The 19,558-nt window shown below is 44.9% G+C and overlaps 1 protein-coding gene across 1 annotated transcript in view; it reads right to left on the reverse strand.

Moving 5' to 3' along the window:
- The window catches only part of LOC140725176 (sushi domain-containing protein 6-like), a 54,083-nt gene extending 34,814 nt beyond the window's left edge, over positions 1 to 19,269 (reverse strand). The window contains exons 1-2 of the mRNA XM_073040277.1: positions 19,017 to 19,269; positions 8,370 to 8,513 (exon numbers count right to left, since the gene is read on the reverse strand). Coding sequence (XP_072896378.1) covers positions 8,370 to 8,469 — 100 coding nt within the window. The 5' untranslated portion in view covers positions 8,470 to 8,513; positions 19,017 to 19,269. The remainder of the gene's footprint in view (positions 1 to 8,369; positions 8,514 to 19,016) is intronic.
- Between the last annotated feature and the right edge of the window lie 289 nt (positions 19,270 to 19,558).

The following is a 19,558-nucleotide window of genomic DNA, read 5'->3' on the forward strand; positions in this document are numbered from 1 at the left end:
CCACTCACTGTTTGACTACAAATGTTTGTTTTAGGAGACCGTTCAATGATCTGGGAAGTTGAAGGAAACTGAGATCACTCCACCGAGATCGCTCAGAAAATGTTGATGAAACTCGGTAACGGGGGGGGGGGGGGGGGGGGCAAAGTCTTCAGGGTGGCAGCGCAGCAAAAAAGAAACTTTCCTTTGATGTGTGACTCAGTAACCAGGGGACACAAGCTGGCTCATTCGATCCTTATGCGCCATGTCATACGTTGTACATGATCACGGTCTTTCAAAGACAATGATAGTTTTTGGCAAATTTTTCTACAAAAGTGGGTTTGCCATTGCCTTCTTCTGGGCAGTGTCTTTACAAGACGGGTGACCCCAGCCATCATCAACGGTTTCAAAACCAGCTGCTCATATGACCATCCACCACCAGCTCCCATGGCTTCATGTGACCCTGACTTGGGGGGGGGTGGGGGTAAGCAGGTGCTACGCCTTGCCCAAAGGTCACCTGCAGGCCAGGGGAGGAAAGGAGAGCCGTGAACCTCCTGTGGTAGAGATGCATCTCCAACCCACCACCCAAGCAAGCTGGTCAGAGAGGAGAAATTTATTTTCCAACACAGAATTGCCAACACACGCACGGGGTGCTACAGAAGGGCGACAATGAGACTGCGAGAAAGAGCAGGGGGAAATTATGACTGAAGCTGGCACCTTGTGCTGCATCATTCTACAGTTCCAGCAAAGCACTGCTGAGCCGTTGTGTTCATCAAGTTGAACATCAACAGCAATAAACTCTTCATTGTCAATTCAAGCAGCCTTTGCACCTCCTTCCTCAGGATATTCTTCAAGCCTATTGCTCCAAGATTCATTTCCTCATTCTTTGCACTCTTGTTTTTAATCTACATTCCTGACTGCAAAGCCATCCCCAAACCTACTCTGTCAGTTTCCTTCTAATAAACTTCAGCATGATGGATTGTTCCAGAAATAGAAACAGGTCCAACTGGCTTGATCTTTCTGCCTCAAAACAAAAGTTATTATTTAACAAGACAGGAGAACCTGTTTGGTTCAGCTTTAGAAATATAAATCACCAGCCCTTCAACCCCTACCATACAGCATTGTGGAAAGACACTCACCAGAAGGAATGCAGCAGTTCAAGTACAAGTGCATTCTCAGGGTCAATTAGCAATGGGCAATAAATGCTGGCACTACCAACAACTCCCAGATCCTACAGAAGATTATACTAGTACAAGCATTTTATTGCAATGAGTCACATGGAAGTAAAGGCCATGTATGTGATGGTGCTGGGATTGCTGAACCCAGTTCTAAACTCAAATGAAGACCTTAAGCCCTATTAATACAAATAGCCACGAGTATTCTCACTAAAGGGAGATTATACTGTAACTGTCCAGTCTTCAAAGACTAGTTCACTTTCCTGCCTATTCTCCATAGCAAATTTAGCTGCCAATACCCAGTATTCGAGTGGTGGGTCTGGAGACCAGGGTGAAGACGCTTCCAGTTAACAAAGTAGTTTAAAACACAATTAATTTATTTTCAGTGATACTTGTTTATATCCAATCAACATACTTAAAACATATTCAGCAAGGATTTCTATCTTAAACCTCCCTAGATTACAAACCATTTCCAAAACATAAAGCACAAAGGATTTCCAAAACACAGGTACAATTCTTATAAACTAAAATAAACCAAAAATATACACGTCTGTCACAGAAACTGAAGCCCTAGAAATGGATTCTAGTTCATCTTGTGTTTCTTCCATACTTCTTGATATTCCTTACCCCATTCCTAATAAGCCTAACTGCTCTCTAAACCTACAGCCTTTCACTTCCACTTGGGTGACGTCACACACATACATCCCCTCCGATAACCTTTTTACACACCTTGGAGACATAGATCTCAATTAATGTTCTGATGCTAACTTCCTTGAGTACACAGAACTCTCAACTATAAAAACATCAGTTATTTGATATGTTAAATGACATTATCCATCTGATCTGCAAACTTCCTTGAACTCAGAATAAACTCTTCTCCGACTTCCAGCTGGATTCAGGTAACGATTATGATGGTTTGATGACAAACGCCACCATCTTCATCAGGGATGATACCTGGGCATGTCTAGTCCAGTGGTATTTATACCCCTGTCATCCGGCCCTTCTGATTGGTTAGTCCTCATCTAATCTCATTCCCACTCCCTCATCTTGTTTACAATTGAATTTCAGAGTGAGACCACCTTCTTTGTTAAAATTCTGTTCCTCTAGTTTTACTTCGATGGCTTCCTTTACCCGGCAGTGCCAAAAGCGTGGCATGTTAGCTTTGTGCTGTCGAAGTCAATCCTATGGCCATTGTGAATATATGCTGCTCCGCATTCACAGGGAATTGGGTAAGTGCCACCCGACTCGAGTCCCTGGTCATCTTTAACCCGCAAAGGCTGGGATTTGAGTTTCCTTACAGTTTGTGGGTGGTATTAATCCAGTATTTCTTCAGGATCCTAGCAATCCTTCCAGAAACCGTGGAAGTTTAGGGAAGACACTATGGCAATGGCTTTTGACTATGGCAATGGGATTGACTTTGACGGCACAAAACTACTGTGTTGCACCAAAGGCTTTTGGGACCGCTTGGTAAAGGAAGCCATTAAAATAAAACGAGACGAAAATTTTTTAACAAAGATGGAGGGCTCGCTCTAAGTAAGAACTGAAATTCAATTGTAAACAAGGTGGGGCAGCGGAAACCTGATCCCTGATGAAGATGGCAGAGTTTGTCACCAAAACATCAGTTATAACTGATACCTGCACCTGGCTGGAAGCCCGAGAAGACTTTATTTGTCAGGAAGGCATTAGATCCTTTTATAAGCAATTTAGAGTCAGCTTGTCTGTTTTGAAACTAGCCAAATTAAACAACCCATTGTCTCTTACTCGACCTCGAATAGCAATAAACTAGGTGTAGTGACTTTCTACAGACAGAGCATCTTCTTGCTCTATAGACAATACTTTTGTAATGCTCTGTAAGGCTTCATTGGTAATGCAATGGGTTCTCTGTAGCAGCAATGTTTGCATAATGACTAGCGATAACGGGGGCTTTGGAATGAGTGCCATCCAGTGAGAGTTGTGTTGTTTCTTCTTGAGGGTTTGAGAGAAGGTAGTCAGGGGTCTTTTGTCGGCGAGAGATGAAGGGACATGAGTGGAGAGAGTTGGTAGACCGCCAGATGGAGTGCACTCTGAGCGAGGGTCCATGAGTCAACAACGCTCGGAGGAGGTCGATGGGGGTCGAATGGACAAATCCGTGAGCTCCAACACGTACTTTAGACTGTTTCATTAAAATGAGCCTTTTTAAAAAAAATTTCTTTACTAGCCCTACAAGTCAAATTAATTATAAAGCTCAATCATTTAACTGTAAATGGTGTACTGGCTGATATTTTGCGGTACAGATTTGTAACCAGGCAACACATCACACAACATCCACACAAACAAGATTTCTCAGTTTGGCTGGGCCAGAGGCTGTCTTCCCCTAAACGAATGCATGCTGGCCAAACCTGAGGGTTACACTTTATTTAACTTCCAGCTGACTACTACTTGCCACTTACATTTAAGAACTGAAGACTGACTCTTATTTATGACCAGAACCCAACAAGGATATTAGTTGTAAGTTTCCTTCCAAGCATTTTGACTTGGGAATGGCAGCTGCTGTGTTTAATCAGTGAGATTAACAAAAAACAAGAAGTGAGTAACAGAAGGGACCCATTGGGTCCATGCCAGCTCTCTGAAGAGAATCCCATCAGTCCCATTTTCCCAATCCTTACTTCCTTTCAGTCCATTAACTTATTCTCTCCCATCTCCTCTTTTTATCATTTATTCTCTCACCGGACCTTCCATCTCCAATCTAATTTAGTAAAATCTACATCATGAATTTTTGCTTGCTGAATACCATTTGCACTACACACTACTGTCATTGTGTCAAGAGATAGCACCCCCCCCCATCCCCAAATATCACCCGTCTGAACTTCAGAATCAGGTTTATTATCACCGGCATGTGACGTGAAATTTGTTAACTTAGCAGCAGCAGCAGTTCAATGCAATACATAATTATTATTTTATTTTTTTCTATATTAAGTAAAATCAATTACAGTATACGTATATTGAATAGATTAAAAATCATGCAAAGAACAGAAATAATATTTTAAATAAGTGAGGTAGTGTTCACGGGTTCAATGTCCATCTAGGAATTGGATGGCAGAGGGGAAGAAGCTGTTCCTGAATCACTGAGTGTGTGCCTTCAGGCTTCTGTATCTCCTGCCTAATGGTAACAGTGAGAAAAGGGCATGCCCTGGGTGCTGGGGGTCCTTAATAATGGACGCTGCCTTTCTGAGACACTGATCCTTGAAAATGTCCTGGGTACTCTGTAGGCTAGTACCCAAGATGGAGGCGACTAAACTTACAAACCTCTGCAGCTTCTTTCAGTCCTGTGCAGTAGCATCCCCCACCCATACCATTGTTAACACATCCTGAACAATGCTTCACCATGAAGGCAAACAGGGCCCAGGTTTCAGCTGGGCAAGAGTTAATAGAGCACTTTCTGCATGAAGGAAAATGCCACTCTCGCTCGGAGTGGGCGAGGACTGAAGCGTGGGAAAGTGTCCTCAACCAGGATTGCTTCATCACTGTACCCTTCTGTGATTCCCGCATTTCAAAAATGAGTATACTTCTTGGCTGTAACATGCTGATGTTGCAACAGGCACTACAGAAATACAATTTCCTCTTTTTACCCGAAAGCAGGCAGACAGTTTATATCTATAAGTTTATGGACAGTTTATAGCTCTTTCTACTCAAAGGCCAATCACCTCCCTCAGTTAGCAATTGACCCAACAACCTTCTGAAGGAATTAACCAAGACAGCAACGAATTGAAGTCCAAACCACATCCTCCTCAGTCATAAACCACCAACATCCCTGCAAATGGGAATAAAGATAGAGATATTCCTATACCTGTTTTTTTTTTTCAGGTTGTTAAAGCTGGGACATAACTTGGACAACTGCTGGTCTTCCACAAAAAAAAACCTTGCCCAGGCTTGCGCCCTGGAAACTTTCCAGGGCGTAAATCAACGGTCTATCGAGACTAATGGAGGCCTACACGATAGCTGGGGGTGGGTTTAGTGGGGATAAACTCCCACTACCTATAAAATGCTCCCAATGATGTGCATCTCAAATAGCTTCTGACAACCAAATCCAGCTCATGGGTGGCTTAGCCATTAAGCCCAACTGTTTCTACTGATAGGCAAAGGCAGGTTACCGGCACCTTGAAACCAGTCACTCCTGATACGGCTCATCAGCCACGTTTTGCAGATCTTCACAGGGGTGTCAAACTCACTTTAGGTCACGGGCCGGATTGAGCAAAATGCAGCTTCATGCGGGCCGGATCAGTCGGACGCGTGCGAACGCAGCTTTCGTTGCCTCCGTTTTTTCAGCCTGCTCTCATGTGTCTCAGTCTCTGCTATAACTACAAAGTGTTTCACTTTACAAATTCCGTTTCTTATGAAGAAGACTGCCGAGCAAGACTGCCGAATAAACACTAAAAACCCTGAAAACCTGGTCTCTGAATAAACTCAGCATTAGCCATATCATACGCCATAGGCGCTTCGATTACTGGGGCCAGCTTTAATAGTAATTAGATATTATCTCGCGGGCCAAAGATAATTCCACCGCGGGCCGGATTTGGCCCGCGGGCCTTGAGTTTGACATATATGATCTAGGAGAAGGAAAACACTGATCTCCAAGCTCGGCTGCCTTGCGCTGTACTCACTCATGGGGAAGGCTCCAGGAGTAAACACCAAGGGAAGTCTCTGGAACTGCAGTCCCTAAGGCAGCCCTACGTTGATTTCAACGCTGACAGGCGACTCCTGCAAAGCCGCTGATGCCGAACTGTACCGGTCTCTGCTGTTCCTTTGGATTCACCAGCTGTGTGGAGAAGGGGAGCCTGATGCATGGGCAACAACTTGCTCCTCACATCACGTTGCCCTGACCTGCATATCCCGTAGAGAGCTGGGACCCAATATCCACGGTCAACCCAACTCATTCCGATAATCTACAGAATTGCCTAACAAAGACTAATCAAGGCAGGGTTGTGAACACTCCAGGGAATCAATGAGGGGTATTAAAGAAAAAAATACGCTTATTAATTCAAAAAAACTTAGCACACTGTGAAAAAAATTCCAGTGCATGCTGGTCTAAAAGGCTCACTTGCATTCTCATCTGAATACTCTGTTGTGGATTAGATTGGCTTAAACACGACTCTGTGGTATAAAACAGCCAGGACGCTCTGCTAAAGCTTTCTCTTCTTGTTTTTCCAACTGGAGGCTGGGGACGAGGATGCTAGGACAAATGAGGCTGACGTACATCACACGGAGAAGTTATCCGTCGGCACTATACGGTAACCAGATTCAGTTCAAGCTCCTCTGCACAGCTCAGGAGGGTGAATGCACAGGATAACAAGATCTGCTTCCCTTTAAAGGGGCAGCACTGTGACACAGAGAATATACAATGCAATGAAGTCAGGCCGCCTGATTTGTGCTTGGGAGGGAGGCTGCAATACAAGGGGCTTGCAGCAAAAACACAGCTCATTGCACAATGGGTATCCTAGCAACGGTCACCAGGACAGATCTCTGAAGCAATTTTATGGTACCTTGACTATTTCGATTGGGTGGACCTGACAGCACGGAAACCAACAGCGTTGTTTGGCAGAAGCAGTGTGGTTTGGGTGGAGTAGGCCCACCCCCTTCTTCAACACATTTGTCAGCATCTGATAACCGCAGCTCATTTCACGAGAAGTAGGAACGAGGAGCACAAAAACAAAGAGGCCACCCCACCTGCCTGTGTTATACAGTGTGCATTATTTATCGCAGGCCAACTAAAACCTGCAGGGTCACCAGCAGCATAAACGGGCCACAGATTCACGTGGCTCCCAGTTCCAAAGTGCAACAGGCCTGTAGAGAGGGACAACCGCTGACCTGTACCCACTTCCGCTCTACATAGCCAGACAGACTCATCGAAACATTCCTGCCTAAAAGGCTCCCTTGCATTCTCATCTGGATACTCCGCTGCTGTGGACTAAAAGGGTTCCAACCAACTCTGCTGCACGCCAAAATATTAAAATGAACAGCAGGACCCCCAGATAAAACTTTCTCTTCAGTTGTTTGCCCAGCTGGCTTGCGATCAGGGATTATGGTGGAAGAAAAGGGGGCATATATCAGGGCAGAGCTGGCCGTCAACACTCCAGCCCTTTCCCTGCAGTTATATCTCAAATGCTGGACTGGAGAAATGATTAGATTGGTGGGTTAACTGGCCACTGCAAATTGCCCCTATTAAATGGTGGTATAGTGGGGGGGGGGGGGCAGGGGCAAGAAGCTGATGGGAACGTGGAGAGAATAAACAGGATCAGTACAAATGGGTTCTTGATGGACAGCACAGACTTTGTCCCTGCTGTGTGACTAACACCAAAATTAATTGAATCCCTGTCCTATTGATTCAGGAACAGAGTGCAACACATCGAACTGAGGACAGATCCATCCTTAGAGGAGCAGAACCAAGAAGAAAGTGTGTTGGGGGTGGGGGGGGGGAGGAGGAGAGAGGGAAATTGACGTAGGCATTAATAAATTGAAAAGGAAAGTAAAGCATACCAAATGTAAAACCTACATACCTTGCTTCTAACCACTTGTTGAATAATTGTGGTCACTCCAAAACTGTTTCACATACCAACTTTCTGCAAATTGGGAAGTTTTAGGTGTTCTTAGAATTAAATCACTGCAATACTCAGAGACTCAACCAATGCTGGTGCCTTACCAAGAGACTCCTTTATAAATGAAATACCAGCTCTCAGCCCCGCAGCATTTCAATTTTAAGAATTTTTCGTCCTCATTTTCACTCCCTCCACTGGATCCCACCTCACAGATTCCAGATTTACTGTGCTAGAGATCTCTGCACCCTTTCAATTCTGACCTCTTGAATGGCCCACCCACTCTTCCTCACATCACCATTGCTGGCCACGCTTTCAGCAGCTGGGACCCATGCCTTCAGAAATGCAGATCCTGAGTGCAAACTCCCACATCTCAGAGGCTCAGACAAGTAAAACAGGCTGGTGGTCCAGCATGATACAGAGAAAGAAATCCAATGCTCCATTAACCACACCCCCCCCCCAACCACCACCACACAAGTTATTGGTCAATCTACCAATATCTCCTTAAACAATGCCACATTTTGCCCAACTGTGCTCTTTGGATATTGCGAGTTACCGCTCTCATCCTGACATCATGCCAGTTGGAGGAGACCCAGAAAACCACATCAGGATGGAGTTTGCCCACCAAGACACACAAAATACCACCTACCGCTTGACGCAAATCCTTTGGAGATGCAGATGATGAGCACCAAAATCAGTGTTACTCGGTGTTGCCCGTGGCTCTTCCGCAAAATCATCCCATTGCACATGTTTCAAGCCAAGAGACTAAGGCCGGTTCGTGAAAGTTTCAAACCTGCGTCATAAAAGGATTAAACAAAAGTAGGAAAAAAATTATTACACTGGTAAATCCAACAGGATAACAAACCTGCATTTGCGTGTTACCCCTCACATCCCTGGGATATCCCAAGTTGTCATATTTGGCTATAAATTTTGAGGGTACTGTTACAACACAGGTTTTTCACACAGCCTAGTGCCATGAACAGGAACGTGGTAACCATGATATGATATTCCTCTGGATGTTATTGAATGAGAAAGAAATGAAAAGAGTGAAATTCCCAATGCTGCCTGTACGGAGTTTGCACGTTCTCCCCATGAGCACGTGGGTTACCTCAGGATGCTCCAGTTTCCTCCCACAATCCAAAGACATTGGTAGGTTAATTGGTTATTGTAAATCATCCCGTGATTAGGCTAGGATTAAATTGACAGATTACTGGGTGGCGAGGCTCCAAGGACCAGGAGGGCCTATCTTGCGCAGTATCTCGCCAAGACTGCAAGAATCTCTCTGCCAGTCTTCTTTTTGGCTTTTGTCCTCTTCCTTTCCAGTCCCGATAAAGGGTCTCAGCTCAAAAACAAAATCAATTGTTTAATCCTCTCCATAGATGCTGCCTAACTGCTGAGGTCCTCCAGCACTTTCTGTGTGCTGCTCAAGATTTCCAACGTCCACAGAATCTCTTTCATTCAGATCTAACTAGGATATTTCAGCTTCATTTTACTGGGCTATGGGGCCTTGATTTAATTTGTAATCAGCTCAATACAGCATTTACTGTGCACTATGCTGGTCTGTGAGCCCAAGGTATTTGTCCAAACCTCTGAAATGGGATCTCCTGTGGAACAGTACTACCTGCCGTGACCAAATGGAAGCAAGGAGAACTGAGAAATCTTTGCATTTTGTCCACTTCTCTGTACAGAGCCAACCTCTTGAGCAAAGTGTGTTTGAAAGTTATGAGGAAGTAATGAATCAGTATTTTCTTTGCTGATTTTCGATGTTGTGTATGCTTTTCACAAAGAGTTCATACACACCATCGAGGCTTGCTGAAAAGCCTGGCAAGACTGTGCCACAAACAAACCCGGGAGAAAACTCAAGTGTACGTGCAAAAGTGACAGACACAGACAGACAGACATAGACACAGGCTGAAAGTAGCAGACCACCTGCCAACCGAACAGTAGAGTAAAATGCCACATTTAATTACTGACGTGCCCTCAATTAGCTTACCTCAGCACAGCTAGCTTCAGCGCCAAGAGGAAGTGAAAGTTTTGTAAGTAGACACCCTTACCTGCACGGCGTGCACAGACAAATGAAATGTCTCTGTGCTGTTCGTTGATGCAGAAACACAGTTACATTTCCACCCCTCCCCAAAACTGCGCAACGGTAATTAGGCTGTTGAGTGTTTCTTTTAAAAAGTGCTTATACAGCCTCTTTCATAAACTTACAACATACCAATGCACTTCAAAGCTCACTATGCACACTGTTAAATATAGTTTCTCTGGTAATTCAGGTAGGGAGTACAGAAAGATCCAAGAGCAATGAGAAGATCCAGAAGTCTTTTCTCAACCATAAGGTGGTCAGAAACAGTATGGATGCTGGAAGCACTTAGCAGGTCAAACAGTATTGGTAGAGGGAGAATCAGGGTCTCTGACTCAACTCCACTGATGCTGTCCGACTTGCTGAGCATTCTGGAAGCTTGATACAAAAAGCAGGAAGCTCTGAGATCAGATTTCCAGCCTCTGCACGATATTGCTCTTACACTGGGAAGGATTCACTGCATTTATTGCGTCACAGAGGCATGATGAGACAGAGCATGGAAACAGGCCATTCAATCCAATGAGCTCACCCACTACGTTAATCCTGCACTGATCCCATTCCTATCAATTCCCCACAGATTCTACCACTCACCTACACACAAAGTGGCAGTTTACAGTGACCAACTAATTTATCAACCTGCATAAGTTTAGGAATGTAGGAACATCTGAGGGAATCTCGCCACATTACGACAAGAGCAGGCAAAGAGATAGCACCCGGAGTCAGGATTGAACCTGGGTGACTGGAGCTGTGAGCAAGAACTCCACTAGTGGTGCCACTGTATCACCCTACTGTCAAGCCAAGAGAACAGACGGTTTCAGCAACACACATACACACAATGCTACAGCAGGGGTTCACAACCTGGGGTCCACGGACCCCTCACATAATAGTATTGGTATAACAATGGTCAGGAACCCCTGTGCTAGAGGAACTCAACAGGTCAAGCAGCATCTATGAAGGGGAACAAATAGTTGTCTTTTTAGGACAAGACCAGATTAAGATCAGGTGTGGATCTGTTCTCCCTGCAATCAAGTGAGTACCCCCCCCCCACCCCCAGGGATTCCTTCCTTGCCCCCCCCGCAGGTATTCCTACTTCCTTCCACATTTCAAATGTTATGTCAACTGGCCACTACAAACTGGCCCAGTGTAGATGGCCCATGGGAAAATCAGTTTGGAGTTACTAGGCAGAGGAGAGAGTGGATTACATGGAAATAAGTGGGGAAAAATTGATCACTCCGTGAGATGGGATGGACTTAATGATCTATTATTATGTTGTGGGAATTATTAAAAATATGAAATGTGGCTGGGTTTGTGGCAACAAACAAGCTGCCATTTAGTCGCCCTGTATTCCCAAATCTCGCACAGATTCCATCACTCGCACAGGCAAGTCAACATACCAGCCTAGCAATGCAGGAAGAAAACACACACAATCATTGGGAGAACATGCAAACTCCACAGAGACAGCAGACAGGGATCGAACCTGAGTCTCTGGAGCAATGTCTCGGCCAGCTGCGCTACTGTGCTGCCTTACTTTGAGAGGTCGAGCCAAAGCAACCTTTAAGGACTCCTGAATAGAAGAATGGAGCTCAGAGGCATCTTAGCCAAAAGACAGTGCAGCACTCCACTCAGAGTGACAGCCTGTAGATTTTACTCATCAGTGAACTGTATCCTTAACCTTCTGAAACTTACATGCACCGGTGTCATGACGCAAACCTTAGATCTTGTTTACACAAAGCTAATCAAGCAAATTACACCAGGACTCTATCTCCAGAGGCTCAATCTGAACCGCCTTTTGAAATGGCTAGAAACAGCTGGAGTACAACAAATTTCCCTACTGAATCTGATTGCAAGATTTCCAGGCTGAAGTCCATCTGCCACCTCAGCACCCTGTCTGTGTCTGAAACCTACAACAGCCCTCCAACCCTAACCACAACTCCACCAATCTGCAAACTTACTGACCCACCCTTCCACTTCCTCATGCAAATCATTAAAAAAAAGCATCACAAAAAGCAGGGGTCCCAGAACAGAGTGACAGGGCTGAGGATGGGGCAGTTGGTATACAAGTAGATGCAGTTTATAGTGAATCTGTGAGGAAGGACAGGGAGACCATAAGTCAAAATTGCAGTCAGTGAAATGAGAAAGTGTAAGAGGGCCAAAATCAAAAAGAGTGATGGAAAGCATTATATTTGCGTGCACACAGTGTATGGAATAAGATAGATGATCTTGTAGCACAGTGAAGAGATTGGCAGGCATTATATTGTGGGCATCACTGAGTCATGGCAGTAAAAAGATCATAGGAGGGAACTTCGACATCCAAGGTTACACATTGTATGGAAAGGACTGTCAGGCAGGCACATGAGGTGGAGTGGCTCTGTAGGTAAATAATAAACTCAAATCCTTAGAAAGAGGTGATATAGGTCAGATGTATAGAATCCTATGGGTAGAGTAAACAGCAAGGGAAAAATAAACTCCAATGGGAGTTATATACAAGCCAGGATAGGAGCTACAAATTACAAAGAGAGATAGAAAAGGCATGTCAAAAGGACAAAGTTACAATAGTCACGGGGGATTTCAATATGCAGGTAGGCTGGGGAAAATCAAGTGGGTACTGGATCCCAAGAGAGAGAATTTGTAGAATGCCTAGAGATGGCTTTTTAGAACAGCTTGTTGTTGAGCCCACAAAGGGAAAGCAATTCTGGATTGGGTGTTTTGAAATTACCCAGATTTAGTTAGAAAGCTTAAGGTAAAGGAACCCTTAGGAGACAGGATCACAATATGATAAAGCTCACTCTGCAGTTTGAGAAGGAGAAGATAAAATCAGATGTATCAGCATTACAGCGGAGTAAAGGGATTTACAGAGGCATGAGGGGAGAGCTGGCCAAAGTTGAATGTAAGAGGACACTAGCATGAATAACAGCAGAGGTGGAGTTTCTGGGAGCAATTTGGAAGGAGCAGGAAATATGTGTCCCAAAGTTGAAGAAATATTCTAAAGGCAGGGTGGGGTAAACAGGGCTGACAAGTCAAAGACAGCTTAAAAGCAAAAGGGAGGGCATATAATATAGCAAAAAATTAATGGGAAGTTAGTGGACTGGGAAGCTTTTAAAATCTAAAAGGTAACTAAAATTCCAAAGAGAGAAAAGATGAAATATGAAGGTAAGCTAGCCAATAATATATAAAAAATACAAAGAGTTTTTTCCCCCAGATATATAAGTAAAAGAGGCAAGAGTGGATATAGGGGCACTAGAAATGACACTGGAGAGATAGTAAAAGGGGAAACAAAGAAATGGCAGAGGAATCTTCACTGAGCAAGAAACAAGTAGAATGCCAAAAGAGCAAGAGTGTCAGGGGGCAGAAGTGAGTGGCATTGCTAATACGAAGGAGAAGAGATGAAAAAACATTTCTTCAGCCTGAGGGCAATGTATCTGTGGAATTCATTGCACAGACGGCCATACAGGCCAAGTCATTGGGCATATTTAAGGTGGAGGATGCTAGGTTCTTGATTAAACAGGGTATCAAAGGTTATGAGGAGAAGGCAGGTGTATGGGACTGAGAAGGCTAATAAATCAACCGTGAAGGAATGGCAGAGCAGACTCGATGGGATGATTGGCCTAATTCTGCTCCTATGTCTTATGGTCTTATTAACAGATCCCTGTGGAACACCACTAATCACCAGCCTCCAGGCAAAATACTCTAAATTTTTATTGCACTATTCCCAAAACCTTTGTATACTAGTGAAGCTAACTCTCACAATCTCTGGACAACCTCATCCTCTCATGAACAATGTCACAAGTTGCAGAAGTGCCTGCTTTTAATTTGACAACACCAGCTCAACTGCAGCTTGCAGACAACTCTGAAAATATGCCCTGATTTAAATTCCCACGACAGGCACACAAACACAAGAGCCAGGCTGCCAATTTACTGAAGTACTAAGGGCGTGTCAGAAATGCCATCAGTTGGACAAGACGCCAATTATAAAGAAACAAAAACAGGCCATGAGGCTCTCTGAACCTACTGCAGCAGTCAACAAAATCAATACTGATCTACCCGATGCAGTCACGTGCCCAAAATCCATCGATCTCATCTGCACACCCAGCAGCTGCGCTCCTGCAGTTGGGACACAGAATTCCAAAGATTTGCAACATACTCTGCAAATTTACCTCCCCTCATCCCAGTCCTAAATAGTTAGTTCTAGACACAGCCACTGGAGGAAACAGCATCCGGGCACTCAACGTGTGAAAAGCCTCTCAGAACATTCATCCTCCCACTGGGGCCATCAGTCACTCTGAGGTTACAGTGAATGTGGGTCAGATTTCTCCAACCTCCCCTAGCGGTCCTTTCTTGTGATACAGGTCATTATCAGACACCAACAACTCCACTGGTTCCAAGATAAGCATGTCATCATCAGATACAAGAGAGCAAACAGCACATGGGTCTATACAACAGCCCTGCACAACCTCAGTGTGGCTTTAATAATTTGTACTCCCTTGTAATGAAAGTCAGCATACCATTAATCTTCCTAAATAGTTACTGTGCCTATACGTCTAATTTACCACCTCCTTAATCACTTCACCCACATTTCTCACTATTTAACAAAACATCCTGCTTTTCTGTTCTCCCCAGGGTACATGTTCTCTCATTTCCCCCATTTTTTACTTTATCTGCCATCTCTTATTTCACCTACCAATTCCCTTTAGGGAGGTGACCTCCCTCACGGGTTACTTTCTCCACCTACGTCAGTATCGTCAGCAAGCTTGGATGCATGACACCGCCTCTTCATCTGTTAGTTGTGCAAACTGTCAGCAGCAGGAGGGCCAACACTGTTCCTTGTGACACCCCAATAGTAACAGTTTTCTAACTGAAAAAGGCCTGTTATTATTACCCGCCCTTCTAATAATTACCTACAATCCCACAGGCCCTTAAACAGAGGTCCAGGCTTCCCTCTCTACTTGATATAGAAGGCCCTCTTTAAAAGGTAGCAGCCAAGGGTATTTTCTCCGATTATACAGACAGATTAATTTGGCAATGCTGGGCAAGAGACAGAGTGAGAGTACAGGAGTCATGAGTAACCATTTGAAATGAACAGTCTGTAGTGCTTTCTTTATCTCAGAATTCCAGCAAGGGAGCAAATTCTGGTCTGCAGGGAAGTTTGCCCAGTTGTTAAAATGAATAAACCAACTTGCATCAATAATCACTGCTATTTCAACATCACCGAATGGATTTCAGGGAATTCTCTGGCTTCTACATTTACATATCATAGTTTATTCGCGTGGATTCCTGAAGTTCTCAGAAAAGGAAGGAATACAAAATTCAAGGCAAACTAGAGGATGCATTGGGTTTAAATCTAATCTCCCCCAACCCCCCAAAATCCAGTCGATCTTAATTAGTCTTGGCCAGACTACTATACAAAACTTTCCTCTCCATTACAGACATCCAAGGCAGTCACTACAGACAATGGACCCCAGGGCACAATAGTCCAAAACTGCTACCAGCAGCAAACAGACTGCAGGGGGAACTCAGCAGATTGAGCAGGGATAAAGGAACTGCCAACGTTTCGGCTCAGAATGGGGCAGCACAGCAGGGTAGCATTTATCTATTACGGCGCCAGTGACCCAGGTTCAATTCCACTGCCGTCTGTAAGGAGTTTGTACGTTCTCCCCATGACCGCATGGCTTTCCTCTAGATGCTCTGGTTTCCTCCCACATTCCAAAGATGTACGGGGCAGTAGGTTCATCGGTCACAGGGGTGTAATGCAGCGGCATGGGCTCGTTGGGCCGTAAGGGTCTGTTACTGTGGCTTATCTCTAAATAAACAAAATACAGAACTGGAGTTCCTCCCTTCCTCCCACACACACAGATGCTGTTCGATCCCCCTGAGACCTGCCAGCTGATTTTGGTTGCAGCATTTGCAGTCTCTCGTGTCTTTCTAAACTGCTCCCAAGTTGTTGAGAGAGAAGAGATGTGAGAATGTACATCTTTGTTTCAAAACCACCCTTGGCAGGCTTGATGGAATATCAAGTTATTTCACCAAACTCATCCTATACCTGCCCAGGAATGTCAGTCTATATTGAGAGAGTTCACCCTGATCCAACCACATGCTCTCCCACTGCTAGTTATTTTTTGTTATAATGCGACTGGGAGGTTATATTAACTGTCCACACATAAAGCAGGCAAAATAACGGTGCCTGCGGAGAGGAATAAACGGTTGATGCTTCGGGCCGAGACCCTTAATCGGGATGCTGCCTGAGCTGCTGAATTTCCTACCATTTTGTGTATGTAGTTCATTTCAAGCATCGTGTTCGTGAACATAACAATGCTTTCCTCTCATGCTGGCTGTCACAATACCAAACTTTACTGGGATGTCCATTGCGGGAAAATTCCTTCAGTTTCAAAGAAAGCCACAAAAAGGAACCAAGAACCAGTCCCACATGATTTGGCCTCGGTGGCATTTACCCTGCAGTGCAGAACTGAGCACAATTCATAGGGTGCAGGCATCTGACATTGCTTTAGGCCAATTATGCTGTGGGCTGTATTCTGCTACTGATGGAAGAAATGTGAATGAAACCTTTATGCTGGGTAAAGAAGGGACAACGTCTCCTAGGGGTCCTGTCCAGAACCTGCGCACTCTGACACAGACACCAGACCACAATAAGGTAGTAACAGACCATTTGTCCAGTCCAGACTGTGCAGGTTGATTACGCAAGCTTTCTCTCCAATTCCCCTCACCAGAACACACTCTGGCAATTTACTCTTAAATACTAGCATGGCATCTGCTGCAAAATATGGGTCACCACACCACAATACTACGGTTCCTCTGCCCTAGTTACTTAATAGTTAACCCCAGTATTCAATACTCCTTATTCCATATCCACTTCTCTTTTTTAGTCCTGAACCAGACTGTCAACTCACCAGCTTCCTCTGTAAAAACTTCCCCTTTCTCCCCCTCCAAGTCACTCTTCCACATACCAGACAGAACTTCCTTAAAACTTGTGTGTGTGTTTCTCTGTCCACCCAGGATAACTCGATGCAGGCTGATAATTAGTCAGTTGTGTTGTGTCACAAAAGCGATACTCTAAGCTCCCGAAAGTATTCCACTTTCACAATGACTGCCCCCATCTTTGGATTTCTCCCTCCCGTGTCTTGCACATCAGAAACCAATTCATCTGTTTAGCACGAAGGTGCTATCCACATGTCTGAGTGGCTTCAGTTGTAGCAATTCAGCCACGTAATATTCAAAGACTAAATATTGCAACCTGATATAATTTGCACTGATGCTAGGTTCCCTGGAGAGGGTGGGTGTTCCATTGGGCAGCAGTGCACAGCTTCAACAACTTAGGTTGCTAATTGGCTTACTATTGTCACATGTATAGTGAAAACATTTGTTTTGCATGCAATCCATATGGATTATTTCAAAACATTAGCACATTGAGGCTGTCTCAATTATAGAGAAAGTGCAATGCAGGTAGCCAGGGTGCAAAGGTCATGGCAAGGTAGACTGAGAGGTCAAGAGTTCATCTTTATTAAACAAGATGCCCATTCAAGAGTCTTACAACAGTGTGATACAAAAAGCCATCCTCGAGCCTGGTCTTGTACATTTAAGATTTTGTATCTTCTGTCTAATTTGGAGGGGGTGGATGAAATGGGAAGGAGTTCGGGAGAATGAAAGAGAATTTCCAGGGTCAGGAAGAATCATCGATCATGCTGGTAGCTTTTCCAAGACAGGATGAAGTGTAGTTCGACTCCGTGGAGGGAGGCTGGTATTCATGATGGACTGAGCTGTGTCCACAACTCTCTGCAATTCCTTACAGTCCCTGGCACAGCAGCTGGCAACCAAAACTGTGAGACAGCTGGATAGGATAACTTTTATAAACAGTTAGTGAAGGCGAGCAGGAGCCTGCCGACTTTCCTTAGCCTTCTGAGGAAGTAAAGGCACTGGTGTGCTTTGTTAGCCATGGAGTCTCCCTGGTGACAAGCCGTTGGTGACGTTTACACCTCAGAACTTGAAGCTCGCAACCATGACCACCTCAGACAGCACACCCTCCCCATGCCCATCTGTTTCCCCAGAATGCTCCCAGGTTTCCTCCCACACCTTTGTGACTATTGCCCCGCCCACCAACAGCTGACACTGGCCAAACAATGGGGCTCGCTCATCCACAGAGCATTGAAGAATTCAGTCTCGGATTAAATTTAGCTCTGCGGGGGGAAAAAAATGGCTGTTTATAACAGTGAGCAGACCCGGAATGTGTTCATGTGGCACAACTCTGATAGAACTATTGGATCATGTGGTTTAAAAAGGCCAACAACGACCAATAAGAGAGGCAATCAGTGGACTTTGAGAGCTGCTGTGTTGCCAGCAGGAATTTCTCGTCTTTACAATCTTCCTCTCAGCAAATCCAGAAGTTGACTTGAGAATATCAATGCTTCGAGTGTTTAAGGATAGCTTCCCATCGTCACACGCTGAGACCAGCTGTCGAGGCCGGCACCGGGTTAGCAGCTCAGTCCAATAGCAGGATTTAGTGATCAAGGCTGGTCTCGCATTCAATACCACACATGTTGCATAATGTCTCTGAACAGCGCAGGGAATAAGTTAAAACAAAGGGGGCCCACGCACAGCACTGAAGGTGTGTCTGTGAGCTCAGTGGGAACTATTAGGAAACACAAGGGGAAATTGGATCCAGGAACGGGTTCCGGTTGCAGTCGGAAAGTTTAAAAAAAAGTTTCACAACCGGAGCTTTTCAGTTTGACTGGCATAACGTACAACACCCTTCAAAACAGATACACAACACTTATGTCAATAAACGCGCCGGCCTCCTGCAGTTTACTTAATTTGGTGTGATTGTAAAGGATTAAGGAAACGTTTCAAAATGTATGTCGAAACACTGCGGGGTTCAAAAGCAAATCAACCCTCTCAAACCGAGTTAATGTTACCCAAAGTGAAGTTTTATTTTTGAGCTAAATATCACAAAGGGCCAGTTTGCATCAATATTGTCACCCTCTCTCCCCACCCCCCCCCACCCCCCCCCCCCCCCCCCCAGGACGATATATGCGGACACACACGGCTAATATTTAATTCATGTCACTCCCCAGTTCTTCTGTAACAACAACCCGGAAAGAACAACGACCACGGTTCGAGCTCAAACAGCCGCGCAGAAACCCCAGACCGAGCTGAAAGTGACAAAGGAAGGCCGTGCAGAAGGAGCAGAAGGAAGAAAATACTTACCCCGAAGTGAAGCGATCGCTCTAATTGCAGATCAGGCCGACATTCACATTGTATCCATCCCAAGCATAGCTGCGTTCCGGGGAAGGAGCCGTAAATCCGTTTTCAAAATGTATTCGAGGAAAAGGTCGTGTATCGGGATTCCAAAATGTATCCGAGCGCCAGCGTAACTCAGCAGAGGCCGTATTTCCTACCGCTAATGTATCCAATCGCACCTTCACCGTTCACTTCCTCCTCCAAGGATCTCTCAGCAACTACATTCGTCACAGCTCCCACCAATGAGGAGCCAGGGTCAAATCGGTCATGTTTTGGACTTGCAGACTTAAAGGGACAACCCCCCCCACTTCATTTATTAAGAGGGCAGTCGTGCTCTCCAGACCGAAAGACTGCTCACTGTGGATAAGTGAATTGCAAGCAGTGAGGTTACCCTGACAAATCAAGAAAGAGTGACTCTGAAAGAAAAACCAGAAAGCTCTGGAAAGAGAAACAGTGTCAACGTTTCAAGTCGTAACCTTTTAGCTGGTAGAGAATTTGTGAGAGGGACA

Source organism: Hemitrygon akajei, chromosome 3 (assembly GCF_048418815.1).
Source record: "Hemitrygon akajei chromosome 3, sHemAka1.3, whole genome shotgun sequence".
Lineage (NCBI taxonomy): Eukaryota > Metazoa > Chordata > Chondrichthyes > Myliobatiformes > Dasyatidae > Hemitrygon > Hemitrygon akajei.